An 18829-nucleotide genomic window follows, 5' to 3' on the forward strand; every position below is an offset into this window, starting at 1 on the left:
GAGCAGCACCAGGATTGACACAGGGCATGTTTGCTTTCTGCCCGCCTGCCCATTAGGAGAGCGAGGTTTCGCTCTCCTATGGGCATGCGAGCAGGCACAAGTACGCATGCGTGGACAAGGATGAAAAATGTGCCTCCGTCCCCATTCATGCGCACCTGTGCTGCTGTCTGCCCCTGACAATGCCTGTCAGTCAACATGACACAGGACCGCCCACCCCCTTCAGACTCTGAAGAGGGTGGGCGGTCCTGCATCATGCTAACTGACAGGCATTGTCCCTCGCGTATTTGAACTTAAGTAAACAGTTTACTTCAGTTCAGAGAGATGCCGAGGGAGCTGCGGGTACGGGCGGGGGGGGCAACGCCCCAACGCCCCCAATGGACGCACCGCCACTGATAGGAATAGATCGCGAGTCCCGACTCTTCAACTAACTCAGCCAAAGCCTTAACATATAGGTTGAAGAGAAGACGACTCAGGTGGATCCCTGTGGTACGCCATGACTGAAAGAATGAGTTTCGGAGCATGCATTTTGAGAGAAGACTTGAAATGTCCTGTTGGAGAGAAAATCCTAGATCCATTTCAGAGCATACCCACTAATTCCTATGTTGCTCAGAGTGTTTAAGAGCACCTTGTGTGAGATGGTATCGAAATCAGCGCTCAAATCCAATAGGATGAGTGCTACTGTTTCTTCTCTATCCAATTTTTGGCGGATTGTCTCTGTCACGCCCAAGAGTGTGGTTTCCGTTGAAAAACCCGCTCTAAATCCGGACTGTGACCGATGAAGAAGTTGGCGAGTGTTTACATATTGTGTCAACTGAAAATGGATGTTTTTCTAAAATTTTTGATAAGATTGGGAGTAAAGAAATGGGACTGTAGTTTTTCGTATCCGTTGCATCCGCGTTAGGTTTTTTCAGTAAGGGGTGAATCATGGCATGCTTCCAAAGGGAGGGAACTGTGGCCTCTTTAATTGACATGTTAAGTACCTGCGTTATAGTGGGTATCACAGATAGATTTAACTGCTTGAGAATGTTGGCTGGAATAGGGTCTCTTGGTGACCCAGATTTGATTGAATTTAATAGGTCTTCAACAGTATTCGTAGTTAATAGGGGCCAATCTTTTAGTTCATGCTTGATCTTTCCTCGATTGGAATTCTGCATACCATCTGATGCAAGGACCTTTGGCCTTGGGTCCTCCGTGTCCTGTGAGATGATATCTTGATAGATACCTTCCACTTTATCTATGAAGAAGTTCGCTAGTTGACGTTCTTATAAGACAAACCAAGAATGGTGAGTTGCTTTGGCACAGTCTCCATACATCTGCTTGTGTTTGGAAGGCTATGTTGATCTCCTTTCCTGCATGAGCAGAAGGTGTACCATTTTCTCCCACTAACTTGCACCTCGCAGCGAGCGAGGCACAAAGCCAGAAGCAGTCAATCTTTGTCTGTTCTCCCATGTACCAAACATCTCAAAGAATGTGGTAGATGGCAACAACATTGGCGTTAAAGGTGTCAGACACATTGGATAAGGAGATAACTGGATCATGCCTGGCGAGCAGGTTCTAGAGATTGCCTGCAAAAATAGGTGCCTATGCCAGCTTTATGAGCTGCTCAGTTGCAATCTTTCAATTTATAATTGCATTAAGGGTGCATTACCCTATATGGCTAATAGGGGTCCCTTTACAACTCCATAAAGACACCTAGTAACAGCCTTTGGTACTGTACGCTTTCCTTGATTTGTGGATTTTCTTTTATTTCTTATGCTACTGCTGGGATATTTTTTGTCAACAAAATAAAAATCTAACATCATTTGCAACGTCAATAGCTAAAAGTTTCCCTAATGAAAGACCTATTGCAACGCAATGCTTGTTGTTTTAGACAAATGGTGCATTTCACACTGAAGGCAAATCAGTACTTCTGCCTTAAAATAAATAATCCAAATGGATAGTTCCAAGTTTACCAAGGTCGGCACTCAGAAGAAAGTGAACTCAGAGTCACGTAAAAGCTTTGGCAAATGTAGATTTATGTCCAATACACCGCTGTTAAAGATTGTAGCTAAAGCCTCGTGAGTTGAGGCGCATCAATACCACACAGCTAATTGAAGAAAGTGCATGATGCAGTATTTACTGTGTGCTGCATAACTGAACTATTCAGTTGTTTACTCAGAATCAACTGGAACATGTGAAATCAAAGTTTGTCGGATAAATTAGTGTATGTATTGCCTTTTGTGTGCTGTTTCCCACCCAACAGCATATGTGCCAGGAAAATCTTGGACTCTAGCAGGTGACCTGTTCTTGTCACCTATCTATCTCTTGTCCACCTTTGGAAAGGAAATCATTTGTGTATCTTTCTGACTTGGACAAGATATGTGGGCGCACAAAGCTCTCCTAATATTTGTAGTATCAAACAGTACATCTTACTTGGTATCTTTCAAAATGAACATTATACAACAAAACGCAATTCAGGACCTTACAACTAAATATACAGGTAACACACAGAAGGCAATTACAATAAACTTACTTTGAATGCTGCATGTCTTGATCTTTGTTGGTTACTACTGCAGTGCCTGCTCCATGGATCATGTCATCAGGTGTCACTTCCTGGAAAAACAAAAACAATTGAGGAGTCTCCTATGGCATTTCTTGTATCGCAAGGTGAAGTGCCTTTATATACGCATCAAGAGAAGGACAGGTGGGAGCCTTACAATGATGTGACCAGGGAATTGGGCTAAAACCGCAAGGGTTTAGAAAGAGGGGATAAAGTGGAACTGTAATTATCCAGAAAACTGGGGAATATAAATTCTATGTGATTTTAAATATTGGTGAGCATTTGTTTTCCGATTACTGTTTTCACTTGGCCACACTCTAAGATGTATAAGACAAGTCCGGGAGAAGTTAGGTCACCAGTTCTAAATAGCAGACAATGTGCATGCAGGAGCAGCTTTAAGCACTGCATAATTGAGAAATTAGGATTAGCAAGACATAGAATGATTATCGACCGATTATGCTTTAAAGTCCTGCAGTTGAGGACACACTTTGTCTATACTAGTTGGACTGTAATATTGGAAAAGACACACCCCCTGCTGCACAGTGCCCTTTGGTAGCTTTCTGTCTGGACCCAGCTTTCGGTACATCTGCTATAGGAGGCTGCCACCTGGTGCGGCAAATAAATGACTTATTAACCCGCGATGTCCCTATTTACTACATTACATGGAGCTCCCTCATCTTCATCTGCATCCTATTTCTTTCTTATTCTATAGCATCACTGGGCTTTTCCCTTCTCTGTTGCTGTCTGACTTGTTACACAATGGAATGAGGATTGGGACGTTTTGTTTCTTCCAATTAGGGGAAGGTCTTGAATTCTGAGTGTGCATAATAAATAAAACCTTTTTGTAGAAAGTGGAATAATGAACGGGGTGAAAATTCCACAGAGTGACGATTACTCAATTAATTGAGACTTTCAAAAGAGGGGTATGGAGAAGAAAGTCTTACATCAATGGATAGAGAATTCATCCAAAGAAAGGGCATGGATCTAATCAACAGGGATTACACTGCACTCCTTTGTCAACCTCGAATGGGATTTCCTTTGCAGAGGTACTAAAAATTAATTAGGCATGAAGCCTGGATCTTTCCAATGCCAATTATTCACCTATTAATTAATTGTGGCTGTATGTATGTTTGCAAAGGACTCCTATCGACTGTCGGCTTATGGAAAACATTCCCACTACCTTTGGTGGCTAGGCTCATATTGTTAAACATGGTAATGCTACGGAGATAAATATACTAGTTTCACTTAAGTATGTATATAATCCCTAGAAACCTACTGAAAGAATTGAAAATAATCATTTTCATTCTAATATGGGGCAGTGAGAGAAGTACAGTAGCGCTGAACATGCTGCAACTGATAAAAGATGAATGGGTGTTGCAGGTACCAGACAACAACTAGCTTCTCAGATGTTATTTCTAGATGAATGGTTATTGGAGAGATGTAGTCTTGACCAAGACCTACTGGTAAACTCAGGGCTAATAATACAACACCTTTCATGCAGACTATTCTCCACAACTCGAGCAACGTATTCATATCTGACCGAAATGACGTGGACCAATGGAAAAACCAGACAAATAGATTACACAAAGTTGAAATGTATTCTACAAGTGCATCCCTCTGCCACGTTGTGTGTTTCACAACAGTGGCACAAGAGATGAACATGACAACGGAAAACATGGTATCATGATATCCCTGGGCCCGAGGAGGGTACAGACAGTATGACTAAGTGGTGGCATGTACCTCACGAAGAAGGCCCTCTCCTTTTTTCACAACAGGAGGAGCCGTCGGATTGGACTGGAATTCAATATTGCACTCCTTCCCTCCATACTCCTTTCTGACAACGATACGCCTTTAACTCGAGCCCTCTCCCGAAGGCCCCACCCCGGGACCCTACGTCACTCCTCTGGAGCCAACGGGCGAAGCGGACAAACCAGGCTCTAGGACTTGAAACGTCAGACCTAAGAAGACGCTGTGTGTCCGCTGAAGCATCGCGAAGAGACGAGAGACCGAATCAAAAATTTGCTAGCATTCGCGCCAAGAATTTTCAATTCTATTACAGGACCGGAGGCTTCAGATTATGCTTCTCAATCTTTACTGAAATAAACACAGCAGCCAATGAAAATGGATATTTTCATAAATAACAGTAAAACAAACTACATTTCCCATGAGTACACATGAGTATAGTCACGCCCCCATAGTCCATAAGAACCCCTTGCGTGCTCCCATCATCCTCTTTCTTTGCTGCTCACAGCAAGAGTTAAGTGTACCTATTTACTAGTCCCCTCACTCTGCTGTAGCATGGGGTAATTTATGATGGAATGTTATGATGTGATTCTGCGCTTTATTGCCTGATTAACTGATTATTTGTAATAGTAGCGCTGTTTGTAGCTTACTTTGTGAGATTGAATTGTTCAGTTGGGGTACTCTCACGGAGCCTGTGGTCACGCTCCGAAACGATCAAGAACTTCATTCATATTCGCTGGCCTTTTCGCCGGTTTTTCAACACTGTTCCCACTCGCGCTGCTTGCGCGTCTATTCACGGTCTCTGACCGGCAGGGAGCCGGTCGCATTTAATAGAAGAGCCCGTTCTCCGGTAGCGCTTCGGCGCGAGTTGGGCATCCCTAATACGCCCTTCACGTTGTGACCGGGAGGCTCACGGTCGACGCACGCGCCCAAAACACGACCAAATTGGGCTGGTTTTTGGTTGGTTTTGGTCTCGTTTGGGCTGCGTGCCTCGGCACAATCCCCAGGCAGACTAGAAACGCATTTGCTTAGCGTTTACACACCGGCAGGCTCCCTGTGTGATCGCCTTTCATCACACGAGTGTAGAGGTCGTAAAATACGAGGCCACTGAGTGTGCACACGCTCCTGAGATAATTTGGCCAAGGTCTCTGACAATATTGACTACAGCTTTGCTGAGGGGGTTTGGGTAACGTTACAGGATTGATTGTGTGCTGAGGGCTGACCCTCCCCCCCCCACACCCCCCTTACCCCTCCTGATTGTGGACAGTAGGGGACTGTCCCAGTGTATCTATACTCCAAGCTTTATCACTATGGAAGAGTGGGCCCAGGACCCTGAGGAGTATTATGGAGGAGAGGAGGAAGTTGGAGATGGACAGCAGGAGGCTGTGTTAGAGGACAACATTGTTGAGGCTTTAGCTGCTTCAGTCCAGGCTTCGGTGAACAAAGCCATGGAGACTAAGGTTCCTCAAACTGTGCAGCAGGCACTAGCTGTGGCCCTCCGCCCTATTAGAAAGCAACTTGAAGGGTTTGCTAAACGTCATGGGTATGACAAACCGAAGAAACAGAAGGGAGTAGGCCCCTTCCCCGCCACTACCTCAAACTCTCAAGATCAGTGGCCGCATTTTGTAATAGAATCCGAAAGAGGAAGCTGCGTTCCGGACGGCGAGACCAGTGAAAACTATGGACTCTAGACTATATGCTCAGCAGGCACCTCTTTGTAGAGGAGGTGCTGAACGTCAGCACTCTGGACTCTTCCAAAGGGTAAACCTTAGATAATAGTTAAATGGATATGACAATTTACACGGATATATTATTGAAATTTGTTTGAAATTTTTGGGGAGGGTCAACTTCCCTGGCAGGTTGGGAAAGCTAGTGTGGTTGGGTGGACACGTGCAACCGCACGCTAAACAAAGTATAATGCAGTTTTGGATACGGGGCTCCTTATAAGATTATCAGTAGTACGAGTCACTCATCAGCTATAAAACATGTGAAAGGCATACACACATCACACCACGTGCCTGCAGCACCCAATAGCTTAATAATGTTGAATGTCCGTTGCCTAAACAACCCCCTTTGAGCTAATACTTGCCAACCTAGACCGACACAATTGAGACATAGAAACCCCCTTTGTAGACACCTACTTCTCCCTCAACAATGGAACCAAGAGCACTGATATCATCCTATACACTACACGCAGAGCACAATGGAGAAAAGCACTCCTTACCCTATTCACCGCCTCGACCACTAGGAAAACTGCCTATGGTGTAACACTCATCACACCATCCCAGCGCTACCCTGCTAGAGCAACCATCCCCATCTACAACAACGGCACCATCTTAATTCAATCCACAGACAGAAACCTAGACCTATTTGACAACCTGTTCCCCACCTTCAAAGAATACTTCTCTAAATCTCTGATCCCACACCCTCCCGCCTTCATTCCCAACATTCTGGACTCCACACCACCTCCTAACATTAACACGCACCCCCTCCCTCCCCCCACTACTCTACTCTATCACCCTCCGTCTACAGACACATCACACCCTTCAGCATCAGACGCCGAACGCACCTCCTCTAGCATCCCCCACACCGCCACCCCCTCGACCCCTCCCCCACATAACACGCCACGCACACCTCCGACTAGCTTCTCAGAACACCCCCCCTCCCCTAAGTGCTCCCAACACAACATGACTCTCTCTTCCCATATCCCCCCCCCCACACCTTGCACTCCCGTCCCGCCCCTCATACCAAGCTTCTCAGAACACCCCTCCTCCCCCAACTGCACCCCACACAACATGACTCTCTCTCCTCCTATCTCGCCCCCCACACTTTGCATTCTCGGCACGCCTTGCCTTCACCCCTCCTTCAACCTCTCACCCCCCACTCTCAGTCCCCACTATCCCACCTCCACCCCTGCAACCCCCAGCCTCCACACCGCCCCCATTTACCCTTCCCCTCTTAGCACTGATGCCCTGCCCAATAACGCCAACACCAACCCTAACACCAATCCTCTCTCTAACACTTCCAACCCCTTCACCAGCTCCACCTCTCCACCCCGATTCCCCCCCTTCTCCAGTAACCTATACGCCTGTTCACCGCCAGTACCCTTCCCCAACTCCGCGCCCAACACCACACTGGACATGATTATGTCCACCCTCCTCCAAATGAAAGAAGAACTACACTCCATCAAAGAGCTGCTCATCACACACCCCACACACCCCAGACACCCCCCTCCCACCAACCTTACACCTAATAACACTTCCCCCTCACCTCCTACTCGCCTTAGCACACAACACTCCCCACACTGGACCTCTATCCCCTCTCGCAATACCACCAATCGCCCTAGATGCACTACCAATACGATCTCAGACCATGACATACACACCCGTCTCCACTCTTACTTCCCGGCTCCCCAAAATCGCCTAGCCACCAACCATCTGTCCATCCCAACGATTATCTCTAACCCCCTCAGGCACCACACGCATAACAGAGGCTCCGTCCCCCAACAACCTCACAAATGTACCCCTCACTATAGAACCTTCCTCCACCCTCTGCACCCTAGACTCAAATGCATACTTCTCAATTGCAGATCGGCCCAAAGACATTCCGCGGGGGTTGCCGGTCTCATCATTTCTCTGGAACTGGATCTAGCCATTCTGACTGAAACATGGTTGTCCGATTCTTCTAAACCTATCATGGATATCCTAGTTCCCCCCAACTACTGTATCATTAGACTTGACAGGACCAAAAAGACAGGCGGTGGAATTGCCTGTATTTACAGAAGCAACCTTTCAGTTATTAAAGCGTCCGCCCCCCTCTCTTACTTCCTGTGAATACCTCTGCCTTGATATCAGCGAAAGCAAACCGGTATGCTCACTACACATCATATACCACTCACCTGGGGACAAGCTCTCCTTCTCCCAACAACTCATGGACACAATCTCAACCAACTCAGGACGGCAAAACACCCAAATTTTCCTTGGCGACTACCATCTCCATTGGAATGACAGCAGTGACACAGTGGTAAATAGCCTCAAAAACTTCCTCAACGCCCTTGATCTCAACCAAATATGCAATAGCCCGACCCATGAGAAAGGTTCTATCCTCGACCTTATCATCTCCAAAGAGGACGCTATTCAACTTGAGTCAATCCAACCTTGTGACTGGTCAGATCATCATATTGTCTCCTTCGTTTATCAATGAAAAAATTAAATTTAACCCAGTTCAACCCTCTAAGCCCAAAGTTTGGAAAAGAGACATGAAGAAACTCAACCCAAACTCCTCACCGCCTAACAGCTGCAATCTCCTACTTCCCCCTTCCGGCGCTACGGACGTTCAACTCCTGACTGACCACTATCTCAATGCTATGACCACAATAATCAATGAGGCTGCACCCATGCAACTGAAACGAGTGTCGTCCAAGATCTCCAACCCATGGTATGACGGGGGCCTCAATGAAGATAGACGGGCCATGCGATTGGCAGAGCGCACCTGGAGATCAGCCCCCTCTGCACTGCACCTAAAAACCCTGAAGAAACAGAGAAACGCCTACTTCAGGAAAATAAAACGCTCAAAGAGAGATTTCTTCAGCCTCCAGCTCGCCCAAGAAAACTGTTTGAGCTAATCAGAACACAATCCAAAGAACAACCCCAGGCACTCAGCACCATGGGCGTTACACCTTCCTGTGAAGACTGCTCTGCTTTCTTTAACCAAAAAACCGACAACATAAGAAGCGATCTCCTCAATGACGCAATCCTTTACTCCAACCCCCAACACACAGCATCGTCTGAACCAAAGAACAATGATACATGGTCATCCTTTGGCACCTACTCCGAAGAAGAAATTGGCAGATTGCTCAGCACCCTGAAACCATCCAATCACCTCACTGACCCCCTTCCTGCTAACGCTGTAAAAGACTTTACCCCTTTGCTCCTCCCACTCTGGACTAAGATTATCAATAGCTCTCTTCAACAAGGATCCATCCCTAGCGCCCTCAAAGTTGGACAAGTCACACCGCTACTAAAAAAAACAACAGCGGACCCCACTGATCTAAATAATTACCGTCCTATTACAAATATTCCCACTCTCGCTAAACTGTTGGAAAAATGCGTACAGCTACAACTGACTAAACATATTGATAAGTTTGATCCCCTCAACCCTCATCAATCAGGCTTCCGAGCAGGGCACAGTACCGAAACTGCTATGACTCACATAGTTGACGACGCCCTCCAAATACTAGACCAAAACAATACCTGCCTCCTCATCCTTCTTGATCTCTCTTCAGCATTCGACACAGTTAAACATGAGAACCTACTCGAACTATTAAACACAAGAATGGGCATATCTGGGACTGTTCTCAAGTGGTTCACTTCCTTTCTACACAACCGGTCTCAGAGATTCAAAAGCAACAACCTGATGTCCTCTCCGGTACCTTTATCGCTAGGCGACCCTCAAGGATCCTCCCTCTCCCCAACACTGTTCAACTTAGTTATGGAACCTCTCACTACTTTGCTACAAGCATCCAATGTTCACTTTCACATGTATGCCGACGACACCCAACTTGATCTCAAAATACAATCTCCCAAGGACATCATGCTTCTGAACACCACAATCAGAAACACCCAATCCTGGCTTGCCGAGTATCACCTCAAACTCAATGCGCTGAAGACTGAGTTCCTCCTGATCTCACCTCCCGCGAAAATCTCTACCGCTCAAACATGGCTTAAGCACCTAACGGCTCTAAATGTACAACCTACCATCGTAGACTCAGTAAAATCTTTAGGCATAACACTTGACGCCAATCTCAACATGCAGCAGCACATCAGCAAGGCAACCAAAGGAGCGAACTTCCAAATCAATACCTTGGGAAAACTTAAACCCTTCCTTCCAGCCAAAGACTTCCAAACTGCAGTACAATCTATAGTCATCCCGCACATAGAATACAGTAGCACCGCCCTCTGCGGGCTCCCCCTAACTACAACGGCACCCCTAAGAGCGTCCCTTAACGCTGCAGCGAGACTCATCACTGGCTCAAAAAAACACTCGCATATTTCCCCTGACTTTAAATCCCTGAACTGGCTACCTTTTGAAGCCAGAATACATCTGAAAATCGCCTGCATGACACACAAGGCTGTACACATGAACTCACCCGCCTACCTCACTCAAAAGCTGACAATTTCTGGTGGCTCTAGAACTACTAGAAGCACAAACAATCTGCTGCTGAAACCTCGAAGATTTCGGAAGGAAAAAACCTATAAACGCTCCTTCTCAGGAATGGCGCCCAGGATCTGGAACTCACTCCCTCCTGAAACCAGGCTCATCTCCTCCAACAAACTTTTTAAGAAAGAAGTAAAAGCGATCCTCATGGCTAAATACACATGATCTATTATTCTGTATTTCTCAAGAATCCGCTCTGTACTACCTGCCTGACCCCTTGGACTATTTGTATTACTTGTATTATCGACTTATTTGATTGTATACGTTCCCTCTTTGTATATTTTTATATTGTTGACGCACCTGTTTGACTTTGCATACTGTACCTACACCACCTCAACTATTCCTACTCTTGTACTACTGATGCACCTGTGTGACTATGCACCCTGTACTCACCTACCTCAACTATGCCTACCTTTATGCTATCTCCAAAAGCATTTTAAGCACGCTTAAACAAGTATATGCTCCTTCTTTTTGTACCTTTATACTATTGGCGCACCTGTTTGACTATGCACCTTGTACCTACACTACCTCAACTTTGACCTACCTCTTGTATTTTGACCTACCTATGTAACTATGCACCTTGTACCTAACTACCTCAACTATTACATACTATTATTCTATCACCCCCTTGTCCTTGTAAAGCGCTCCGATATCTGCAAAGATCTTGTTCGCGCTATATAAAACTTTCAAAATAAATAAATAAATAAATAGGCAAACAAAATTTTCCCACATGTGCAGCAAGGTGGTGCGGTCATAGAGGGCTAGCCAACTGCTCTTCTTATGTAGGAGGACCGCCATCTTGGTTCATCATAGACTGTCTTTTACGCTTACACATGAGGAAAATGATCTGAAAGAACTGTACAATCTTATACAGACTCACATAGCTGGACAGCATCTTACATTCATTAATACATACTGCCCCAATACGGACGACTCCAATTTTAATCTCTAGTAGTGGAGGTGATGTGCAACCCAGGTGTCCGACACGGTGCTGTGTGTTTGACATTAATTGGGTACAAAACCTACACCTGGACAGTTCCAACGCAGAGACCCACACGCACAAAGCCACAGACTAGGCCCTTAAAAAAATCTCCTAGAAATGCAGGACCTTACTGACATATGGAGACATAGATATTCAGGCAAGTCGGAGGGCACTTATGTGTCAACTGTCCATGATTTCTGAGCCCAACTGGACTACTGTGTGGCCTCAAGAGATATCTGTGATTGGAAGACACGTATTGAGCCCCGTCCATACGCACACTCAGATCACTTCTGTTAAATTGATCATTAACATACAAGTCTCCAAATACTGCACATTTAAAATTCGGCTTTCCCCACTGGCCATCACAGACACAGAGTTTGTAGAGGAGATAAACACAGAAGTATTAACCTTTATCAAGGACAACAAAGTATCAGTTGCATCCCCTAGCTTACTGCGGGACACATTTAAGGTGTATATAGGGGACATATGTATCGTGAAGCAACAGGAGGTATGCAGAGCAATTCAGGACAGGCTCAACACACTGGAGCGTGAGCTCCAAGTTCTGGGGCAGCAGTAACAAACTGAGCCCTTCACCAATATACTGGTAAATATACAGACCAAATTAAACAAGTTTAAAGAAAAGGCAGACTGGGAAGTGAAACATATGCACAGGTTCATCACGGCTAGAGTGTATGGCAAGACTGACTGAGCTCAGCCCTAGCACTATAGGTGCTCTAGAGTCGGAGGATGGCTACAATGCACAACTGATGGTAGAGCACGCCACTACCCTATACAAATCAGAAGCTATACTAAATGAGTTTGTTGACCATTACACAAGCCTATGTGTGATAGGTACCAATACAGTATCAGACAACTGCAGCACATACTTTACCCAAATGATGCTAGTGTGGCTAGAGGGAAACAGCTGCCAGGAGTCGCCCAACATGCCTGATTAGATTACTGCAGCTATCACTAGCCTTTCACCATGCAAAAACGCCTGTCAGTGATAGGTTTCTGGCTTAATTTTATGAAGAATATCTCCTCATACTAGTACCCAGGCTTGAGAAACGATTTGATGAAGCTGGAGAAGGACACTCTTCCCCACTCCTTCCAAGAGGACTTCATACCTCTGGCATGCACCATCCGGCAACTGCATGGTCATAGGAGCATCACACCCTCCACCGCAAATGAATAGTGTCCCTTTAGGAGGACCATGTCACGCTACCCCAGCCGGACTCTCACTCTGGTCATACACAAATTTACACTGTTCAATGAACTCTCAGGCATAACGATAAATTATAAACACACCACTATTTTTCATCTCACACAGCAACAACAATCCAACAACTTGACTTTCCGCGGCCATGGTGCCATATATAGGTTAAATGCCTTGGTATCTGAATTAGCCTTGATAAGGAGTCAACCACAGAAAATGAGGACATTGCGATAGTGAAGATCGAAGGCCGGATTGCAAAATTGGTCAAACTCTATCTTTGTACAACAGAATAGTTCTACTGAAGATGGTCCTCCAGCTGAAACCATTCCATCTATTCTACACTATACCGATCTCTCTACCGCTGCATTCTTCAACACACTCAAGTCCCTAATAATCACTCTGGCATGGACATGCAAGCAATTCCGCGTCAATTGGGAGGCTCACACTTTACTGTATGAGTGAGAGTACAGACAGCACCAGACTTAAAGCTCCACTGAAACTACGCCAAGGCCCAATTTGCTTTTTACAGGTTGCCTCCTCCATCACATATGGCACACCGGGCCACAGAATAGGTCGCTCACCCACCTTCCCTTAAAGTCATGATAGGGTAGACACCAACATGTAGAAGAGTCGAGGTCAACACAGTGGCGAGTATACTGATGGCATGGGAGGAATTGAGAAAAAGCCACAGCAGCATCATTCTATATTTACGACACCAGCCCTCCCACACTAACCCCATCTCTAATCATATGTGGGTTAAAGACCCTGCCTAGTCTGAAAGCAAGGGGAGTAGAAGTAGTGGGCGACCTCCATTCAAATGATTACTTATAAGAACCTGCACAGGTGGCTAAAGGAAGGGGGGCCTGCGTCCTTGATAATTACCTATATTTATGTGTGTGAGCACTCTGCAAAGAACATTGCAAATTCTTCCCGAAGGAACCCCTTGAATGCAAAACACTGACACCTTTCTAACTGCACATTCTGGCAAACAACTGGTTACCAGATTATACAATGTGATGCAGTCTGAGGCCCCAATAGTCCAGTAGGGATAGGGAGTCAGATATAGGAGATATGGTGACGGACAAGGAATGGACATACTGTTGTACTCCAAATAAAGCCACTGCTTCCGATGGCAGTCTTCCTCTTATACATTTTAAGTTTCTACACCACATATGCTCTCATGCTCTATATTTGGAAGCTTAGGGAGGACTCTCGATGTGCCATTGCTGTGTACTCAATATGTACTTAATACATGTTGGAAGGTTGTATCTGCAAATATCTGGCTATTCGAACCAGAGATTTGAGATCATATCTGAAGTGATTGACATAACAGTACTGCCAACCCCATAAAACTGTTCCTGATGGTGCAACATCCATACCATGCGAGGTGTATAGCAGGCTTAAGAAATCCACTCACCCACTCGCTATGGCGAGCCAGATTTAATCAGAAAAAGCTATTTTTTAGCACCAACTAGCCCATTCTGGCAAGCTGACAACAGGTGTTCTGCTTGTTCACAAAGTGAATGAGCAATAAAGATGCCTTTAAATCTAGTTATCTTATTACGTTTGCTTGGGTTTCAGAAAGAGAGGTCAAAAGTCAGTTTGGTTTTCTACATTTACTTTTCTTTTGGTGACTAAAGTTAGAGGATTTTGTAAAGTGAGGTGTGCGACAATCGTGCTGTGCAAAGCATGTGAAACGAAAGGCTGTAAGATTTCAGGGTTTTTCCCCAACAAAATAATGAAAATAGCTAATAAGTGATTTTTTCAAACATTTCCAATATATTTCACTAGTTATGAGGACACATTTTTGCAATTCTGTGGTGAAAAAATTATTTTATAGTATCAAAACAAATCATAACACTTACTTGGTTATATGCAAATTTTAAATATTTTTGCCGAAACCCAATTTCCAGACATTGTTATGGGCTAGATCGTTTTATCAGTAAAACTACATTAGTGGGAAAGTTCTGTGGCCATATCAATGGACAACGTGCTATCTATTAATGACAGTGCACTCACACATCGTACTTTAGTGATATATTTATGAAAAGCTAGTATTTAAACATTAGCTGGGAAATATTCCTGTGCAGATGACAATGCTATTAGTGACCTAAGGCAAGCCTGGAATTATGTGTACCCTATATGTGGGCTTGAATCTCATTATACATTGAGCAAACGTTTAGTCTAGTAAATAAAAGGAGTTTTTGTACAGCAGAAATAGTGAACATGCATATTTGAAAGCACTCATGTGATAATGAAGAAAAAATGCGGCCCCATAAGACAAAATATTTTCCTAGGGTCACTCAATTTGAGACCAGTTCATGGGTCAAGTACGTTAAAGTTTGGTCGAGTAGATTATTTACAAATTCTCCCCGGCAAGAGTGCCACCTTCTGGGGGCCTCAATTCTGGCCGGTGGATATGGGCCCCCCTCCCACTCCTGCAGCTTCGGTGAAGAGCTTGGGGGTCACTATTGACTCCGCCTTATCCCTAGGGCCGCAGGTAGGGACCGTGGTCTCGTCCTGCATTTACCAACTGCGCAGGATCAGGAAAGTGGCATACCTCTTCACACCTGATGCCCTCCTGCATGTCATCATGGCCCTCGTCCTCTCCCGCCTAGATTTTTCCAATTCGATCTACCACGGCCTATCCAAAACATCGATGGCTAGACTGCAAGTGGTCCAAAATCAGGCGGCGAGACTGGCCTTAGGGATTCCGAAGTGGCAATCTGCCAGGCCCCTTCTTGTCAAACTCCACTGGCTCCCTGTCGTCTCCAGGGCAGCCTTTAAGATCGGCTGCCTTGTTTTTAAGTCACTACTCGGCCCCTGCCCTGCTTTTGTCAAATCCCTCATCAGTCCCTACTGCCCATCCCGTAACCTGAGATCCTCTCACCTTCATCTTCTGACTGTTCCTTCCTTCAAGCTCTGTAGATCTGGAGGCCGGAGATTTGCTCACCTGGCCCCCAAGCTTTGGAACTCTTTCCCCCTCCCCCTCAAAACCTCTAACTCCCTAACCCTTTTTCGTAAGTCTTTAAAAACCTGGCTCTTCCCCCAATCTGCCTAGTCTCTCCGTCTTCTGTACTCTTAACCAGCGCCAGGAAACCCATGGTGTCAGTGCGCTTTATAAGCTCCCCCTACGATACGATACGATACGACCCAGGGACATAGAGGACCCAATGTGATACTACCTGCTAATGCCAGACATGCCAGAGTCCACTCTCCAGGCCAGAGTCCACTCTCCAGGCCAGAGTCGTTGATACACCACAGGGGCCATTAATGCCTAACGCCACATCATACTATACCTCTAAAGGTAAGAGCAGAGGGTAGCCTAAATTGCCAAAGCACATAAACCACCTAAAAGCAAACATTGGCAACCCACATAAAAAGGGACACTTCTACCACTCGCTAAGGCAGCAGAAAGTGATTTGCGAACTTTATGTGAGGTGATGCTAAAATGCCCAAAATCCATTTATGTCTATAGTAACGAATTAGGCCTTTATCTGTATAGAAACACAAAATGTAGTGCAATGCATTGTTTGTGGGGAGGTTGGTTGGAATGTTACTTTGATCGTAAAACCAAAAACAAACTTTTTCCACATTAAAAACATTTAAAAATAGGTTTGAAAAAGGGGGGCGCTAGAGGGCGCACACGCGGAATGGCTGCTTAACGCTGCAGCTCCCGCACCTTGGCCATCGATCCTTGACCACGGATGACCGGCATCGCCCCCGACTCGGCCATTTGAAGCCCAACACTGTCCACTACAATCGTCCCGGAGCTCGTCTCTTTACTTTCATCGGAGGCGGAGATCTCGCCGAGTGAGGCTGGGCCGGCGAGGACCCTGGGTGCTGCCGGACACGGAGGCCAGCTGTGGGACTCCACGAGAGGTCGGTGCTTGACACGCGGCTCTAGGCCCAGCCAACCCCGGGGCTCTCGGTCCCGGTGCAACCCTCGTTTGGCCTTTGGATTGCTGCGTGATCTGGGGTCTGCTGCCTGACTGCTGGTCCCCCGTAGCGGGCGGTTGCGGGGTGCGCCTGCCACGGACAGTAGACCTGCAGAGAACCCCCGAGAAGCAGTGTGACCTGGCGGTGCTGAGGCCCGCTGCCGGCGGCCGCCGCGATCCCTGTGCATGGTGAGTGGCGCTCCTCCCGCAGACCCTGCCTCCCGCTACCACCCTGCGCCTACCACCGGCTGGAGCGGACCGCGGGGCCCGCATCGCCTCGGTGCTGATTTGCTCGGGCCCCGGTGCCCACTGGCCCGCCTGATCGTTTCCGTGTGCCTGCGGGGGCCCCTGAACGCCTGCAGCTTCACTGCTGCTCGGACCTCCACCGCTCCTGTTTGCCTGCCCGGTCGGGCCTGCCAGACGCCTGCACTGCGACCTCCGGTTCTCCTCTGCTGAACTGCGGGCCGCATGCTCTACCCTGCATGCTGACTTAGCATCGGGCCTGCCTCCCCTGGGAATCCTCGTGCTGTTGTGACTCTACCTACATCCGCTAGTGCTGCTGTCCCAACGCAGCCGTGAGACGGGCAGCCTTGGCCTCCGGCCTGACCTCTCCTGCTTGCCATCGCTGCGGCCACACGTGCCACGCTGCCCTCCTGCACCGCGGTTGGACATTCCTGCTTACAGGGGTTTGGGGCGGATCTCTTCACACGCTTCGTCCTGCCTACTTGACTGGTCCCCACTGGCGTTGTGCAGGTGCAGTTTGGACGGCCGGCGGCGCCGATCTAGGGGGCCAAGATGGTCCGTCCTGAGAATCGCCAAACGAAGATCAGCTTCGACGGCCCAAGGAATCCACGAAGGCCGTCCCTGCTGACCCTGGCTCCGGCGCCGCTTCCACCTCCACTCTTTCCTCTCCGGCCAAGGAACTTGATCTACATCATTTGTTTCAGGAGATGCGACAGGGGTTTGCCACTGTGGTGGAGAAGGTGGATGGTGTAACCGCTAGACTTGACGCTCTAGCTCACAAGGTGGATCGGCATGAGGAACGACTCACGGCCACGGAGCAACGCATTTCCGACGCAGACTATGTTGCCTCCACTCATACAACTCAGCTAGCCCGCATGGACAATCTTCTCAGGATTATAGCAGCAAAGAATGAAGATTTGGAAGCCCGCAGCCGACGCAACAACATCCGCAGGATGGAGCTCTACGTCGAGAAGATCCTTAAGGGGTCCATAGGCAAGGATGCTTTCTCTCCACAGTTCATTATTGAGCGAGCACATCGGTCTTTGGCGCCTGTCCCTAAGCCTGGCCTACCACCCAGGCCAATCCTCGCTAAACTGTTAAACTACCGTGACCGCGATGTGGCGCTGAGAGCTGCTTGCACTCAACGATCCCTCCAATACGATGGTGTAACCTTCTCTATCTATCCAGATTTCACCCCAATGGTGCAGAAGGAACGGCGTAAATTTCTCCCTGTGAAGAAGAAGTTACGGGAAGTGCAGCTGGACTATGCACTACTCTACCCAGCGAAACTACGGATCACGCATCAGGGGAAGCAACGTTTCTTCACAAACCCACAAAAAGCCGAAGACTACTTGAAATCACTCCGTAGGGCCAGGGGAGGCGACCGTGCTGCTGCTGCTGACTTAAGGGATGATGATCCTTCTGCTGCGGAGGACGAACAATGACCATGAGAGTCTATCTGTACTGAACCTTTGCCTACCTAGCGCGAGCACGATGCCTCTTCCTCCTGTGTGCTCCGAGGTGGCTGCCTCTTCAACGGGACTTGGCGATGCCTGGACACTTCTGTGGTAATGTATACCAGGATCTGCTTGCCTAGCCCTGGCCTCCACCGAGGGCGGTACAGTTTTGGAGGCCAGCGGCGGGTGGCGGGTACAGCGGTTGTGCGCCCTTGATGTCGTCACCCCATCGGGTGTACCCCACGATGACTGTTGATATGTTAGACTTTGATGTTGGGGGGAGGGAGGAGGGAGGGGACAGAGGGTGGGACTGGATGGCTGCAGGCAAGTTAGGGGCGCTGTAGTGGGTGGGGTGGGGGGGGGTTTGTTGGGATGGGGGAGGCCTACACACCGTAAACTGTTTTGGACTGTGTCACTTCATGTTGCTCACATGGACTCGAATCCTTTGAGAATGGCTGCTCTGCTTCGCTGGAGAAGCAATGTTACATTACACCA

The 18829-nt window shown here is 47.3% G+C and overlaps 1 protein-coding gene across 1 annotated transcript in view; it reads right to left on the reverse strand.

Moving 5' to 3' along the window:
* LOC147665994 (BCL2/adenovirus E1B 19 kDa protein-interacting protein 2-like) overlaps positions 1-18829 on the reverse strand; it is a 196119-nt gene that overhangs the window by 134777 nt on the left and 42513 nt on the right. The window contains exon 2 of the mRNA XM_086949341.1: positions 2513-2592. Coding sequence (XP_086805467.1) covers positions 2513-2574 — 62 coding nt within the window. The 5' untranslated portion in view covers positions 2575-2592. The remainder of the gene's footprint in view (positions 1-2512; positions 2593-18829) is intronic.

The sequence above is a fragment of the Lissotriton vulgaris genome, unplaced genomic scaffold, assembly GCF_964263255.1.
Source record: "Lissotriton vulgaris unplaced genomic scaffold, aLisVul1.2 SCAFFOLD_2925, whole genome shotgun sequence".
NCBI lineage: Eukaryota > Metazoa > Chordata > Amphibia > Caudata > Salamandridae > Lissotriton > Lissotriton vulgaris.